General features: G+C 39.0%; 1 protein-coding gene across 14 annotated transcripts in view; it reads right to left on the reverse strand.

Annotated features, from left to right (window-relative positions):
- Positions 1–942: 942 nt before the first annotated feature.
- PIEZO2 (piezo type mechanosensitive ion channel component 2) overlaps positions 943–17,613 on the reverse strand; it is a 457,465-nt gene continuing 440,794 nt past the window's right edge. For 12 of the 14 annotated variants that reach the window (XM_035318191.1, XM_035318202.1, XM_035318190.1 and 9 more), the window contains 9 exons: positions 15,891–16,049; positions 14,412–14,559; positions 12,122–12,310; positions 11,572–11,664; positions 10,017–10,189; positions 7,940–8,056; positions 5,772–5,851; positions 4,224–4,404; positions 3,052–3,304 (listed from right to left, as the gene is read on the reverse strand). In XM_035318191.1, the coding sequence (XP_035174082.1) occupies positions 3,052–3,304; positions 4,224–4,404; positions 5,772–5,851; positions 7,940–8,056; positions 10,017–10,189; positions 11,572–11,664; positions 12,122–12,310; positions 14,412–14,559; positions 15,891–16,049 (1,393 nt within the window). Of the gene's footprint in view, positions 3,305–4,223; positions 4,405–5,771; positions 5,852–7,939; positions 8,057–10,016; positions 10,190–11,571; positions 11,665–12,121; positions 12,311–14,411; positions 14,560–15,890; positions 16,050–17,613 lie in introns of all 14 variants that reach the window. The other 2 variants (XM_035318200.1, XM_035318189.1) reach the window with 1 other exon arrangement.

Here is a 17,613-nt window from a genome sequence, read left to right on the forward strand (position 1 = left end):
TCATGCCAGCTAAACTACCAGAGTTGGGCTCTGGTAAATGTGCACACCATGCTGATTGTATCAATCACAATGCCGTGAATATGTGGTAAATATAATATAACTTGTGTTTTGCAATTTTCTCCATTAGTTTCTCCTCACAGCAGTGGTTACCTGCTAGCTAGCTTGCTAGCATGCTCCTTGCCTGTCGTGTCCTCCAGCCCTCTGCCTGACTCACATCAGTAAGTCAGTGTTTTTCTCTCACTGGGGTCCCCAGACCTGGATGCAGTTCTCCAGGTGTGGTCTTGCAAGCGCTGAGTAGGAGGGACTAATAAGCTCCCTTGCCCTGAAGCAGTGCTCTTGCAAATATACCCAGTATGCTGCTAGCTTTCTTTGCTTCAAGGGCTCACTGTTGATATACACACAACAACCCCCCTTGCTCTCCTCCTTGGTGGGCTCTTTTATTGCAAAGCTCTTTCCTACCCGCTACCCAGTCTGAAATGTTGCATGGGGTAAGTCTGCCTCAGATGCAGGTCTTTATGACTTCACTGGACTTCAGGAAGCACACAGCAGCTCATTTCTCAAACATCTTGAGGTTCCTTTGAAAGGCCGCCCTACCCTCCACTTTATCAACCACTCTCTCCATCCCCAGCAGGGCAGTTGACACACATATGTTATTATAAACCTCACCAGTCCCAGGTTTGGTGTGGGCCACAAACTCATTGAGACTGTGCTCTGAGTCATCCTGCGGGTTGTTAGTAAAGTCATTACACAGTACTGGCCCTGGTATTGATTCCCTAGAGTATATCACTAGAAAGTGGCTGTCAGTTCAACTTTAGCTGGATGATTGGGCTCAAAGGGTAGAGATTAGAGACCTTCCATTGATTGCAGTGATGTATCCAGTCCATATGTCACCAATTTTACTATAGATTGTTTTGAAAGAAAAAAAAAAAAAAAAAAAAAAAAACAACAGAAGAACTCTTTTATTTTCAAAGTTTGATCAATCCATGAAAGAAAGAGCAGCACATTTCTGCAAAGCTCAAATAACTGTACAGCTCATAATGCAGACAGAGTTTTCTCACCAGAAAGTAAGTGCCTGTTAAAGAGAGGGAGCCAAAAAGTGAGCCAAGGCCGACTATGGCCAGCATGGTTCTGCTGCTGGTACTTTCAGAACCACATTACACCCTTCACTCTTCTCCTTCCAGTGTTGCCTCCTTAAAGTTACTGAACACAGATAAGGATCCATCTAACCACAAAGGACATTTTAGCATCCCTGTTGGATCCTGTGTCAGGGTTGCCTTGTATATTTTGATTTTCATTCACAGGTTGTATGGAAGAAATGAGGCAAAACCCTCCACCAGGGAATGCTGCCTGGTTGTATGAGGAGCCACCTTTCCATTACACTTAGAGGAAATCAGGTTGTCTTCCAGTGAGTTCCAGTCACCAAATGATTTTATTGTTACAATACGATGAAGCGACTTTTATTTTGTGCACTTCATGGTGCTCAAAATGTTGGTTTTCACAGTATAGAATGGATGTGACAGCACTTGTCATGGAAGCACTGAGCAGAGTATTTTGCGACTTCATTCAGTTGTGCTGTTTTATGAAGTTCTGCAGTAAAATGTGCCAGCAAATTATGTTGTATTATTTTCCTTCCGGTGATTAACTAATTATTCATATAATAAATAGCAGCTAACTACAAGAAAGAGATTTATTTGTCACAGAGTTAGAAGAATGTCAAACTTTTCCCATTTCATGTAAAAAGGCAGAGGAAAAAATACTTCTAAAATGACTTTGCAACATGTGCTTTATTTTAAGTCATTACTGAATCAAAACTACACAGTATACCCTTTTAACATACCCTACCCACTCAATGATCTTTTTTTCTCAATATTTTTTTTTAACATGGAATGAAACCTACATTGCAAATGTAAATTTTCATGCTACAATGATCTTTAATGAGCCATTGTGTCACTAATAATAGTAATTTAAGAAAAAAAGGCCATTTTCCAAGCTCATATGTATGTCTACATTTGGGAACTTAAAAAAAACCCGTCTCGGATGTAAAAATGTGACTTGAAATATGTAAACATTTTTGTATACCTGAAACACTGGAAGAAGAATATTGGCTAACAGCAAAACAATGGTTGCCTTAAATCATTGAAATGGGAAAAAGCATGTCATGGGAAGCAGAGAGAAGCACACACTATTCAGTCTTTAAAGGGTTATAAGAAATGAAGTAGCTCCTTAGGCCATTGAATTCACTTTCTTTTCTCATCTAATGGAAAGCAGTAACTTTGAAGAAAATGGCCCAGCAGAACATCCCAATATTTCACCATAATTATTCTAGCCATTAGTTACCCTTGACGAAGTGTCAAGTCTCAGTTACTTTTTTTTTTTTTTTTTTTCCTGAGAAAAGTCATTGATGTTTGGTGGAAATATTTTCTGTGACTGTACAAATAAAATAAGGCATTTAAAGAGATTGTTACTTGTATTCTTTTTGCTAACAGAGGTTTGTCCACAGTGTCCTTTGTACATCAAAACCTCTGCTTTTCTACAAATGGGTATGGCTAGAATGTCTTCAGTTCCCACTGGGGCCCTGGGTCTTGAGTGTCCTGAAGGCTAGTCAGTGTCCCATTACTGTAGCTTGAAAGTCAGTGATGTACAACAGCATATTGCACAATCCAATCTATATGGCTCCAGAAAAGGTTAGGAAGTTACACTGGAGTCATCTGTGGGTTCACTCCTTTCTTTTCTCTTTGAGGGTAATAATTATTGTCTGGAAAATTAAATTAGCCAGACACAGATGCAAACTTTTTGCTGATTAAATTACAAAGCAGTCCCCAGATTGTAGAGGAGTGGCACATTAAAAACAGCAAATCATCCAACTTTCTTCACTGTCGATCCTTAATTTGAAAGGCAGCATGGATTCCTAAGGCCGTAGCTTCCAGGACTCCTTCAGTGAAAAATCATTGCTACCTAACTATAAAAGGCTTAGCTCTTAAGAGAATATTGTGCTTTTTTCTTTAAAATTCAGATGAAATCAACTTGATTCGCAGTGTGACACCAAAGAGATCAATTAGTTTTTTCCCTAGTCCACTTGATCATTGTCTCTGGTGAGCGATACAGGAATATTAGTTTGGCATATAGGTCTTCTTCTAGTTCCAGTTCTCCAGTCTCTCGTACTAAGAAAATGTCAGTACACAGCTTCAAGATTCGGTCTACATTGGGTAGCTCCTCAAACATGATAGAGTGAGAGATCCCACTGAAAAATTCACGGACGAACTTTCCTATCACCAGGACAACTGATGCGTATAGTCCCATGATGCTGAAAAATAAGAATGAAAAGAGTTCAAATCATGCCTTGAAAAAGGGTCAGTCAAGTGAGAGGGAGCTCATCTACATGGCTAATTGCAGTCTATCAGCAGAGTGAACATTAATTTATAATTAGGATTCTGTTTCTGCTGTGCTGTAGGATGAAGGAAAATAAGGTCTCTTCAAACACTATAGAAATGTGTGAACATATACAGCTGAGGCTGCTGCCTTAAGTGATTTAGCCTCAGTCATTGATGATGATGGTCTCATGTCCTGTCTGCTAGAGCTTGGAAGCCACAGAGGGAAATCTCACAATTTCTGACTACTAAATGGAAGTGATTTGTCAGATTTCATACCTAAGATTTTTTATTAAAGTGTGTGTCAGTGGTATCAGACTAATGCTTCCCTGACCTCTCAGGATAAATGTCCTATGAGGATTTCTCCAAAATGATGCTAGCAAGGCATATCTTTCAGGGAGGTACGGTCTCCTGACTTCCTCTGTCTGTGAAGCTTTATTTCATAACTACTTCACACCCAGAGTCCTGGCCACATGTATGGGATTGATAAGGTTGTTGAAACTGGTCAGAGTTTTGGCAGAACTTGACCTGTAGTTGAACTAGTATCATTTGAATGATTTTATTCTAATAGGAAATTGGTGTAAAGAGTGTTTCTTCTGCCCCCCCCCCCCCCCCCCCACCACCACCACTGGAGAGTAGATATAAAGGGGCACATTATTTCTTTAAAAATTTGAAGCCTTTTATAGGTAATAGTAATAGATGTAAATTTTTAACTCACACAGAAGCCCATTTCTGGAGGTTCAAACATTACAACAACAACAAAAAAGAAATAACACACTCCCAAAAGCAAATGAAGTCACCTATACTTCTATAATATCTACATTGTTTTGATTTTATGTAAAGATTCCTTCTTACCCATAGCCAGCCAAGAATCCAAGGCTTGGTGGACTGACTTTATCACTGAATATGAAGAGTTCAAGACTCTCTTCAGATGTTTTGTATCTTTTCCCAAGCTGATTCAAAACCCACCACTCACGAACTCCCTCATCAGACACATTTTTGACCAGGGAAACTGTAATGTTTTCCCACCTGCAGTCTATTGAAAAAAAAAAAAAAAAAAAGAAGGAATCATTAATATGTATTACCAAAACCTACAAAAAAGTTAAAATGATTCCAATCAGATACTTTGATAACTTGCATGATAAAATCACTGAACAATGTAGGAGTAAATGTTTGTTATAACTCTCTTAAAACCCATTTTACAGTATTTTTGTAAAAAAGTACAATATCTAGACTGTTATGGTTTTCCTTCCCTAAATTAAATAAATAAAATGTTTCACATCACCTACATTTTCTTCTGTACTAATGATAGATGATTCAAATATTTTCAAGCTGTAGAGTCAATGACAGGCAGCATGTTTACATTTCAGGCGTAAGAAACACATCTGACTTGGAGGTATAGTTGTCAGCTTCTGCATGTTGAAGTGATACTACCACTGCAAATCATTACTTTTTGGTATAAAAGATATTATTTTATATCAAGAAAAGCATACTGTACTATTATGCATAATGATCACACAGACAGGAGCTGAACCCTGGCCCTCCTGATTTCTGGGGACCCTACATTAGCAGTATATACATTAAAGTCCTTTAGAAGAATCCCAAATTAAGAGTGTTTTTTTTTTTTTTTTTTTTTTTTTTTTTTTTTTTAGGACAGAAATTGACTAATGACAGTAAAGCACTGGTAACACATAAAGCTAGATTCACTCGATTCACTCTCAAGAATTGTTTTTCCTACCTCACATAAACATGCTCTCTCAACCTTGAACTGTAATGGACTACACAATGCTCAAGAAAAGGCCTGAGTGCCAAATTTAACCTCTACTGAGCAAAGTATTCTTAGGTACAGATTTGTTCCTACTCTTCCAACCCAACATGTTGTTCATATGTGCATATGTACACGTGTGTATGTACTATGTATATCTATGAGTATTTATACACATTCTGATTTGGAACTTTGAAATTTATATCTAAATTGGATTCTTTGGAGCCAATAAGGAAGCAATATTTTTAAAAAATCATTATTCAAGTAGACGAGCTACATTTGCAAACACACATCATTACTGTTTGTGGTAAAGTATTAAAGAGATGCAGAGAAGTGAAACTTGTCATCAGTTTCTCAGGAAACAAGGGAAAGCAATTTCTGAAAGCAGACTTGAAGAGCTGGATTTTTAATCTGTAGAGTCCTTACTGTTAAATACAAAGCTAAAGTACATCCAGATGCATTTTCTGCCTTGCCCTCTATTACCTCATGTCTCCCCAACCTTGTAGGCACCAAGTAGAAATGACTGTAAGAGTATTTCAGCTTGAGGTGCCCCACAACAGTTCAGCAAATGTGCAAGTTTGAGCACTGCGTTGCACTTCTTTCAACTGTGCTCTGTTTTCCATGGCCTGGATACATACCTGTCAATAGCTGCTTTATGGGTTTTGCCAGAGAATCACTAGGAGCCTTGATGTAGTATGGATACACTGTCTCTAATGTTCTGGAAAAAATGAGAAAGCAAATATTTCATATTTTTATACCTCTAAAATAATTTAGAAATACCTAACAGAGCTATATACAGTTCCCAGTAATTCTTGGCTTAAACTATGATTTTATAGTGTTCAGATGTCACATCTGAAAGTTAGCTGGATTTATTAACTATGTTCTGTCAGTGCTTCAGCAGGGAGCTCCATCCATAATGTCCCCTTTCACATGCCATGAATCCCACACACCTGGGGCATGTGTGTTTGAAAGGAATGTAAGATTTATATTTTGTTCATGTTTTTAACAAAGCTACTTTTATAGTCAGCTACATAAGCAGTACAAGGAATGGCAACACATCACTGGTAGTAAACAAGCTTGAAAAATATGTAGAAAATATGTAGTAAATATCTACTACTTCAGAATTAAAAGGTGTTTAAATAACAACACCTGAAAAAAAGTGCAAATTCTTCCCAGAATCCTTTATTGTATAATATTTTCACAGTTTCTGTTATCTGGAGGATTTCAAACTTAAAAAGAAAGATGTTTGTAGAAGTTTTTCCATTGGACTCAAAACCAAAGCACCTTAAGTAGGATAAATTACCAGCATCCTGAGAGTGAGAAATGTAATTAAAAGCAGAGATGTTGTCCTAACTTTTCTCTTATGTGAGTGAAAAATTCTAGGAAAGGGAAGCTCTCAGGGAAGTCCTTTGATACTGCTACACTGCATGTGCTAGGCTGTGGAAGAACAGAGCTGGCCAATTTGAAGTCCTTCACAATTGCTGCAGCAGGCCCAGTGGATAGGCAAAAGCTCAGCAGCTAAGTTGTCCCAACAGAGGTGGTGCCAGAAAGCTTCTGCTGAAATTGTCAAACGTCTACTAGCTGCTACAAATATTTTTCCTTTATGACAAAGTTAAAAATGCTTAAATCAACAATATTATTGCAACATGAGTAAATGCAGCTCTATCTTTTACGCTGTTGTTTGCCCCCTGTGCAGAGAGAACTACAGATGGATTACATCTTCCCACAAAGGAGGAAAATTTACTCTCCTTGACTGTACCCTAGGAAGTCACCCTAGAAAATATTTCTGTATGCTCACAGGGTAAAAAATAAAAGAAGCAAAAAATATTCTTTAAATGCAATGATCAGACGTGGAACAGCAGTCTGTTTGGATGTACAAGTGTGCGTGGGTGCAGAAAAATAGCTGTGCTATCAGAAAAGACATCTGATTTCCACCTACTAAGAGATATGAACCAGTCAGAGCTTTTATTCTCCCAGATGACCTCAGCTTTAACTTCTCAAGTCTTGCAACCACAAATCAGATCAGGTAGCCTTCAGGGACAATGTGTTGGCCTAACAATATTTAGAGACTACTGCTATAAAGTAATTTCCAGTGACCAGGAGGAAGAGCCAGACTCCTTTCAAACTTGAAAGGAGGCATCACTGCTGTTAATACTATAAGGCTACATCTATACAATAATGTTTAATATTCAGATGAAGAGAATGCTCTTACTGCCTTGTGAATTTTCATTACAGGAAAAGATCTGATGTCAGAAATGACTGCAGATGTTACCTTTTGACCAGAGTGATTTAACACTTCCTTGCCAATCTAGTACCATTCAAGAATGACAATGAGAATGTTATGAGAATGTATTTCTCATTTGATAAATAACCATTTCTGGATGGTTATTTAGAATGAAAAATTAATCAATACAACTTCCTCAAGTCAAGTTGAACTCAAGTAACTCAGAGGAGAGTTTAACTATGAATATGCTGCAATGAACTGTGCTTATCCTATAAATCAAAGAAAATCAACTAATAGCTTTACCATGCTTGTTGGTGGTGTTCCAGTATTCACAGTCTTCTCAGTCTAAATTTATTACACACACACACACACACAAAAGCTACCCTTTTACCTTTAAAGCCTTTAAAACAATGTTATTATTCTGTGACTTCAATGCTTTTGGGCTCTGTGAACAAGACTTCAAAGTTTTTAGAGGTGGATAGATGGGCAGACAAATGATATGTTTGCACAAGCCTCACCTCCTTAAGATACTAGGATTAAAACAGAAAGTTTGCATATAAATAGGCAAAGAAAATAACTTACACCTTTTCCAATTGCTTTCCAGACATCATTGTAGCAATATCTCTTCTGGTTTTCTCTGGTAGGCCAAAGGTAAGTTTATCTGATGCTATTTCTGCTTTGGCACCAAGAGTAAGATTTCTGTTGAAGTAAAAGGGAGACACACAGTCATCTTACAATGAAACACCTAAATGTGTGTCTGCTGAACTCTAGAGCTGTTTGTCTAATCAGTCTAACCAAGTTGATCCTGTCCATCCCAATCTTTGCTACGTGTCCCCGAGGACATCTAACAGTCTTAAAGTTGTTTGTTTTCCTATTTGACTATTCTTTTGCATGCATAAATGGTGACAGACTGATGTCATTATGTCAGTCAAACCAGAATGGGGGAGGGAGGATGCCCACTCAGACTTTGGGCGACAGGACTGCCAGTCTACATACATTCTGTCCCAGGGGTGCTAAGGATTCATCAGTGAGATACAGGTTCCTGAAACCCCACCTCAGCCCAGCAGAAAAGTGTGTCTAACAGGCTGACAGGACCCCCATGCAAGCTGCAGAACACAACTGGACCAGGATCAGCTTTTGCACCATGTCTTGTGTCATGCCCTGGGGTTGGGATGTAGCAGCTGGGTGTGACAACCCCTGGGCTGCTGGGGGCCGCAGAGAAGTTCTCCTAGCAAACGATGTTTGTGTGCACTTAGTCACATGGTCTAAAATTTTGGGTAGACCTGTGTCGTGCCAGGAGTTGGACTCAATGATCCTTATGGGTCCCTTCCAAATTGGGGTATTCTATGATTCTATGATTCTTTGATGTGCAAGGGCAGAAAGCATATATGCTGCCTGAGTGATACAAGAGGGCTCATCTTACAGCTGCTTGTGGTCTCCTGGCCTAGGTAAAAGACAGCAGTTTCCCTTTACAGAGAAAAAGTGGAAGGTCGCTGTGGTAAGCCTTTACTGCATTCAGTCATTCATGGTTGCAATATAATCCACAGGGTATAATTTGAGGGTGAAAAAGGTCTTTTTGAAATCCAGTATATGAATGGTCATAGTTAGGTAAGTATACTGGCAGATTGAGTAGAGACATTAAAAATTAATTTAAGGTTCAGAAATGAATGAGGGATGTAATTCACTGGCTTAATATTGTATACTTCCAGGAAAATGAGGGAGGTCAAATAAAGTTGAATAAAGAGTGCAGATTCATTACAAGCCTATTTTCGACTGTGTAAGGACTGACCCAGCATGTTCAGAGCTCCCCCAGTGATTCAGCTGACCTGCTTCTTGTGCATGGTCTTTTGCTGGGGATTGCTATAACAACCAAGGGTCTATTTCAAAAAACAAACAAACAAACAATGTAGATATAGGGGCTGCAATGGCAGCTCATTTCCAGTTTAGCCCTGTCCCAGGTGGCAGGCTGTAGCCAAGGAGCCATCCTGGTGACTTGGTGTGCTTCAGCATGTATCCAGCTAATGTACTTTCTAGGCTGGCTATTGCAAAAACTTCATTGTAAAGCAGTATTTCACTCAGGCCAAGACACCACAAGTAAATGGGAAAAAGTCTCAGAAAGTGTATCTGTGCTTAGTGGCAGAACAACAGCTCCAAGTATGCGTGTATTTAAAAAATAGCTTTGTGTCAGTTTGAGATTCCCTTAAAAACAGAGTGTTTCTATTTCCTTGTTGCTTTTTCTGCCTTAACTACATCTAAGTCATCAGTTCCCCCAAAAGCTAACAATGTTGTTTGAAACAGAGTTTATTTCAACATCTTCATCTAAAACTGACTGTTTTCTTACTTTTCCCTCCTTCCCGTCAAGTCCCACTGAAAACTCCACCCTGTATTTTTAAATCGTCTACTTGGAAGTAGCTCCATTTCTCTATTTATTTCTTGAGAACTGAAGGCAACAAAAGTTTTCTTGTGTAACAAAGGTCACCACTCTGTACCTCTCTCACTCCCACTTTTTTTGTTTGTTTGTTTGTTTTTTTTTGTTTGCAGTACAATAGAATGTGCTGAAAAACTATACCAAAAAATGCAGTGTGGAAGTGTTCAACTGTTCTGCTCAACAAAAGCTTGGCAAATGATCCATCAACTTTATAGCTGTCATATTAATTACCTTTGAATGCTCCACGAAAGAACTACAGTGAACTCAGCTGAAAAATCCAGCAATCCCTGTATCATTTTCTCTCTGCTGGGAGGGCTGATGGTCCATAAGGAGTTTGAATTGCCTTCTAGATCTGCAAGAGTTATATCTTCTTTTCCATAGCCCTCTAGAAACTGCAAAGCAGCCTGTAGTTGCAGAAGAGAAGAATAATCTTTCAATGCTGTGATATTCAGAAGACTCACAACCACATTTCCTGATCAGGCAGAATTGCAAATGTTCAATTAATCAGAAGTGCATTGTTTTACACCGATTGCTTTGTCAGGTATCAGCTGGGGCTTTAGATGGGGAGGGGAATAGACAAAGCGTAACCAGTCCAAGAAACCAAAACAAAAAGGCCTAGATGTTCAAAGAATAAGTATGATGGTCAAGTTGGCCAAAATGGGTTTGAAAGTTCATCAGGTAAACTCTGTAGAGGATCTTATTTCCTTTTGTTTTTAATAACCCCATTTATATGCCTGGATCCAATAGGCCAAGCGGCTTTCAGTCCACACTAGTTTTGGCTGGTACCTCTGACAGCTTCACCGAAACTCCAAACAGTACCAGTGGTCACCACAAAATATAAGTCACTGTGAGAATGATATACCAAGCCTGGCCACTGTGGGATGGCAGACACTTTCAGAAATTCTGGTAATACTCGGGGCAAAAGTCACCTGTCACCTTTTAATAGTTTTCATACTTTGCTTAAAATTGTATTGTCTTTTGTCATGCATCTTTCATCACAGAAAAATGCCTGCAAGTGTTAAGGCAACTCGAAACCCTTAACTTTCAAAGTGTATCAAGATGGCAATATTAATGTTATAATACCCGGGCTATTTGGTAGCATCTAATATTAAAGTTCTTGAATGGGCTAGAAGGAAGTACTTCTTTAAAGTGGTATCTGATCAAAATCTAATTATTTTAGTAATGCAACAGTTTCTGCTAAATACTAGTCTTTTTTTTATTATTATTTTTTTTCTGTATAAAATAACGATAACTTTGTGCATAGTGCACCATGAAAATACTGAGACTGTGTTTAAACTAAGGCATTTTAATGTCAAAACTTTTCCAAGCCATACACACTTTCTTTTGACAGCACCGTCTCCTCACTGGGAGGTGAAAGCCACATGCACTACAGGAAGGAGCATGGAGCTTAAAAGTGCTACCAGTGTTGTGTCCCCAGAACATATTTGTTTTGGCACTACACCAACAACACCACATCTCCTGAAGCTTTGTGTCCTTTAGAGGGAAGGTTTCTATTCGGATGACAGGACAACTGCACTTTCTGTCTGTCTTCCATGATTTTGTGCAAAGATGCTTTAGTTAATGGTAACTTTTCACTTTATAACCCAGCCCTGTCTTGACAAATGATCTGTTCAAACTTTTACTAGTGCAAACTCCCTTTATGGACACATCTTCCAAATGATGGCGGTGCTGCTGACCACTTGACTACATAAACAAAACTCACAAATGGCCTCCATGGAAACATGCATACATTTTTAAGTAATGAGGTAGTCTACATTTCACTTACAGTGTTACCCCTATAGCTTCCCAGAAACGCATTGAAATCAGTCTGATTCAAATTCTTGAGCTGATTCTGTTGAGCACTCATTGTAAAAATAGGCTGGGAAACAAAAGAACACACACTTGTCACATTTACTTCACATCATTTGCTACATACACAGTACAGCATCCTGTGCTTCACAGTCCAAGACAATTACTCATTTCAACAGGAGAAGACTAGGAATTATTCCACTAAGAAGCAAGCTACCTCCAATTAATTATCTCACATTTACCATGGGAACCTGTAATCAGTTACCTGAGTTTTCTTAATGTAGGATAATTTATTCAGATTAAACTGGCAGCAGGTTCTGTTTTTAACTGGCAAGTGAAGGTAGTATTTTACATCAGTGATGAACAAACATGTTTTTAAGCCAAAGGGGATCACTTGTGGGAGTTTGTCTGATTTTTGCATAAGCCAGGAGAGTTTCAGTCATAAAATTTAACATAAGGAATAAGGAAGAGCACACGGAAATACAGTGCAAAACCAGAGATTTCTTTTAGCCTATCTTCTTTTTTACCTGATAACCTCCTAGAGTTATTGTGATTGATACATCTAGAGGCTTGTTCGTGATGCCTGCAACAGATTTGATTAAAGACATGAAGAGCAGTGGGAACCAGACAATACAAATCAGCAAGACGATAATCATGCCACCCATTCCATACTTCACAACCTTCTTTTTCTTCTGGCCTCTTGGCTGGGGATATCTCTGCAAAAGCAAATAGCAACATGGTAATGCCTCTTCTATCAGTGGAACACTTGGTATGATTTGATGAGTGAATGAATACTGATCTTAAGGACACCGATCTTCTGTTTTCATCTGTTACCCATTATCAAGTTGAGATTATGTTGAGATTTTTAGCCAAACCTGCACAAGCAATGAATTTCTGGCAACTACAGAGAACAGTGCCAGAAGAACCCCTATCAAGTGTGTGTTTGGTGTAAAAAATATTGTAAACCTCTCTGTTTTTTATTCTTTATGACCATAAAGAAGGGAAAAAATTGGTAATTGCCACACCAACTGCATTTAAACAATGCCTCAAGCTTTGCTGCTGTCTCTAAAATCTTAACAGTGTGGATGTGACATCCTTCCATTTCTTAGCTTCTGAGAGCAAAAATGATCTTGCTTTTATCCTTCTCTTTACAAGCAAGTCACACAACACATTGTTTCCCCTTGCCCACAATTCCCTCTGCTATTGACCTCATGACTGAATACTTTGATAGAGCCCCTATCCTGTAAAATGTCTTACCATCGCTGTAATGTTTTGTTATAAGACTTAATACTACACAGTGTTTTAGGATCCTGCCTTCCACACACTGCATACTGCATGTGCAAAATCAAGATGCAGTGAATTGCACTGCAGCTCAGACATGCCAAGAATCTGGATTTCAGGAAATTGTTCTTGCTTTACAACATGAATCCATAATGCCCTAGGAGAATATTAAATTTGTAATACAATGCTATATTTAAAACAAATTAGCTACTTTTCAAAAGCATTGTATCAAATCATTTGTCTTGCACTACAAAATACTGTTTTCATTAAAATATCATATCAGGATCACCAGGGGCACATTATTTGTCCGTATGAGATTAGTTCAGGCACCTTTAATGCTGTTACACAACAGCTCAGAGACTCTAAGAGCCAAAGTACTTAGGCATACCACTCAATGTGAGTGAGAGACAGAGAGAACTGAAGTACCTTGAACAACACCCATAAAGTTATCGGTAGTGATTTTGCTACATGGCATTGGCACACATATGCATGCTTAGACTTGGAAGGCTTCCTACATTAGATCTACACTACATATTATTCAGAGTGATCCTGTTGGAAGGTGAAAAAATGCAGTACAATGGACAGTCAAAGCAGATCTGGGTTATTATTTCCCTGACTCCCGAAGCCTCTGATGACACTCCATTCACAGAAGAAATGTAAGTCAAACCCAAAAAGCCTACATACAAGATCTGTGTGTCCTTCAGCTCTAAGTTAATCTAACTGACATACTTGGAAAGTAAGTGCCATTAAGAGACAGGATTATAATAAAAGTAATAGTACGTCAGTAACACTTGAAAATACAGCCATTTCATTGCAGATGTACAATTTCTGACTGGTTGGTTCACTCTTAAAAGAATGCTTAATTTCTTTTTCAAATTGGCAAATAAGCAAGCATATGGTTGCAATCTTTATAGTGCTTATAAGGAATCCAGAATTTGCAAATTTAATTCGAGCTGAAGCTTAAATGAATTAAAGAGGCTGAAACTTCAGTCAAACAAATGGTGGCTTTATCTGTTTTTTTGCAGTCTTTTTGGATGTGCAGATCCTCTCTCAAGACAGAGGAACCAGATGAGTTCCCCCTGCAGTTACATGAAACAAGAATCCTTCGTACCTACATGATGGAGGCATGAGCTCTGCCTTGTCCTGACCTTTCTTCAGAGCTACAGTTTCCTTGCTACTGTGAGTTACTAATTTAGTTGTTATGCACAAAGTGAGTCTGTGCATATGAGGCCTTTCAGTCCCTGTCTTGAAATTCAGGCATGCAATTAAACTAGCAGCCACACGTTTGTGGAATTCACGTTAATGGTGGAAAAATCAGGCGTAAAGGAGAAACCATTTGAAATTTCACTTGTGGTGACTGCCAACTAACTTAAAGTACCCAATAGTCTGAATATTTCTGAACATGAACACCAGGTGTATCTTCTAACAAACTGGCTTTATGGTGGATTTCCCAGTTATTTAGGGACTCATGATTACTTTTCTTCATTTCTGCACGGGGGAGAGAAGGCCTGGATCACTCATATGGGGATTCCTTACTTTTTCAGATTCTCGCCAGCACTTCAGGATGAATATATGAGCATAGATATCTTCAACACAGATCCAGCTGGAAAGACTGAGAGTGGTATCAGTCCAAACCCAGTCCATTACTGCTCTCAGCTCAGTCAAAAATGGAACCAGGCGGAATCTGAAGGGAGAGCACAGCTGATGATTAGTCAGAAGTGGAGGGATCACATTTAATGAGCACAATAACTGTATATATCACAAAAGGGAGAAATAAAACAGTATTTAAAGACAGTTTAACTGGAATTTTTACAAATACCATGCAATCATATCCTGAGACTGTATGACTAATAACTGATGTTTTGAGGGTAGTATCTTTTGCCACAGCTCATGTTTCTCTAGGTCCCCCTGTGAGGCCATAAATGTGCTTTTGCATCATTACACCTAGCAATTGTACATGAGCCACTGATGGAATGGTACAAAACAGAGTTCCCTGTACACCCAAATTCCTCTGATCTGAAGGCACAGAAGAACATAGCCTGGCCTGTCTGCAGAATTGTGGACTTCATTTTATGCCTCCTTACCCCAAGTGGTGCATTGTTTCTTTACAGTAGGTGGGCAGTCCTCAACTGCATACAGGATTGGGCTTTATGACCCAGGATTAAGCAGCAGCAGAAGGTGGGCTAACAAGAAAGCAACATGCACAGAGCAGCTTTTCAAAGTGCACCATTCCTTTTACTAGTTCCACACTTCTCTGCTTGGCTAGGTCACAAAGAATACTTCATGTGAAGAAAGCTTTCTTCTATAACTCTTTCTACTGGAATGACATAACCCATACTGAAAATATTGGGAAAAGGCTGAGGCTATTCCATCTTTTCTGTGCTTTTCATATGCTTTGAACTAGCTTAATCACAACATCATGGTAACAGCACAACCGTAACGCCACCTTTCACTCTGAGGTGAGGCTGTATTTGTTATTGCACCAGCACTCCTAACCCTGAAGAGCTTCAAATGTGCAGCATTTTCCAAAAGATACACAAAGGAAACATTTTTTTTTTTTTGGTGCACAGATTTTTTTTTTCTCATATGTACTCTCTCTCACTTATTCTCCTTTTCAACTGCAGCCTGTAAGCCTGCTCCAATGACTTGTTCAGGATTTGTTGCCTTGCTACTGTTTAGGATTATAGAACAAATAGCATTACATAATGTTGTAGCCCATATCTCTTTCACAGAAGTGATTTCTTACAGGTGTTAAAAAAGGGCCCTGAGTGTCAGACTGGTAAGTCAGGCTTTCATATTCATGACAGGAGACTGATTTTTCTGCAATTTCCTGAAATTGTTTTTTTCCTTTCTGGACTACAGGGGACATGTGGCACAGATAGAGCAGTATGGTGTAAGATTTACTGTCTCATTTCCAGCAGCTTGTGAAGAGCAGTCATGAATAACCCCAGCATCTCACAATAACAGGTCCTTATTTCATGGAAGAATGGACTAGGGCAGTAGGTCTAGACTTACCCTTGAAATAAGAACAGGTTCACATAGTTATAACTTTTAGTGAGGAAGTTGCCTAGAACACGAGTTGGATATCCACAGCGTATCTGATAGGCTGATAAGCCAAAATAAACACATTTCACAAAATACCAGAGCTGGGCAACAGTGTTCTGGCTAAATTTCCTGTAATGGAAAAGACAGATAAAGGAAAATGATGAGCATTGTACCTGTGTATGACAGAATTAGCTTGAAAAGTTTTGTGCTTCTGGCAGCTTCCCTTTCCTGAGAACTGCTGAAAAACCTTTGGCCTCTGACCCTGCTGCATTGGTGAGACACTATTTGAAAGAATCTGGATGAGGAAGACTAAAAACAGCATCTGTAGACACCTCAGGGTCATGGCGAGAGACTGGGAACAGGCTCCCTGCGAGTGATGGCTCTGGGGCAGCGCTCTGTCCCTCCAGACACTAGAGTTGTCTAGCTACACCACAGTGGTACAGTTACACTACAATGACACATGCCCTGCAAGTCCTGGGTAGACACTGTTTCTCTTCACCGTTCAGATGGTTGACATCTGCACTGACTCTAAGCAGGTTTAATGGTAATTTGCATTCATGGAGATACCTCCAACATCATGGACTCATATAAGGAATTAAGTTGGAGTGACCTCTGAAGACCATCTTTTGCATCATTCCCTGCTTGAATCACGTCTAATCACACCAAACTGCTCAGGGACCTGTCCAGCTGAGTTTTGAATATCTCTGAAGATGAAGATCCCACAGCCTGTCTGTGCAAATTGCTCTAGTCATGGAGCAATCATCAAATGCCATGGAGCACTACTGTCATGGTGAAAAGATCTGTCATCATATCTAGCACAAATTTCCCTTTTCTAATTTGTGGCTCCTTGCCTATATGGCTTCTTGCACCTCTGAAAGCAGCTTAGTCATCATGTTCTGCAGGCTAATCTAACGCTATTCACTGAACCTCTTCACAACTATCATATGCTCTACCCCACTAACCATCTTGGTGAACCCCTTCTCACAGCAGCCCAATAACATGCTGGAACTGCACATTGGACAGGATTTGTGAACCAGACATGATCCACTGTTTGAAATTATATCTCACAAATTTATTGCAATTAAGAAATGTGCATGTGGTTCTAAGAGTCAGCCTGGCTTACAAGGACTACAGGAGTTCCAGATGCATGTTTGAGATTAACAACATGAGATAAATATTTCATGAAAGCACCAAAAATACTCAAAATTATTTTCTTGCACTTTCTTTTAAGTGCCCAAATCAAGCTAAAATTTAATCTCAATTTTCAATGCTCAGTAGATAAGAGATACACTTGAAAAATACACTTGTTAAAATAGGGGTGCAATTATTACTGCGCTGAGGAAAAATAATCAATTTTTAAGAGGAAATCAGACTTTTTCTTTCTTTCTTTCTTACATTATGCTCCTATTTTGCTTTTCCCCATACAACAACTTAACTGTTTATGAAGTGAAATGTGCCCAAGTGACAGGCCCAAATCCTCTATGTAGTCAATTGAGTAAAGAAATTTAAAGTCCTAAGTAGGAGTGGAATTAGCCTAAGACTAGAGAAGAAACATTAACCCCTCTGCAGAGCAGACTGCTTTGAGCCATGCAATAGGAAATGTTAGATTTTTAGGTCCATTGGACCAGGCAAGTCATACAAGATTTCATACAGCAGGTGACTACATCCACACCACCTCCAAAGCCATGTGACA

Source organism: Oxyura jamaicensis, chromosome 2 (genome assembly GCF_011077185.1).
Source record: "Oxyura jamaicensis isolate SHBP4307 breed ruddy duck chromosome 2, BPBGC_Ojam_1.0, whole genome shotgun sequence".
Classification (NCBI taxonomy): Eukaryota; Metazoa; Chordata; class Aves; order Anseriformes; family Anatidae; genus Oxyura; species Oxyura jamaicensis.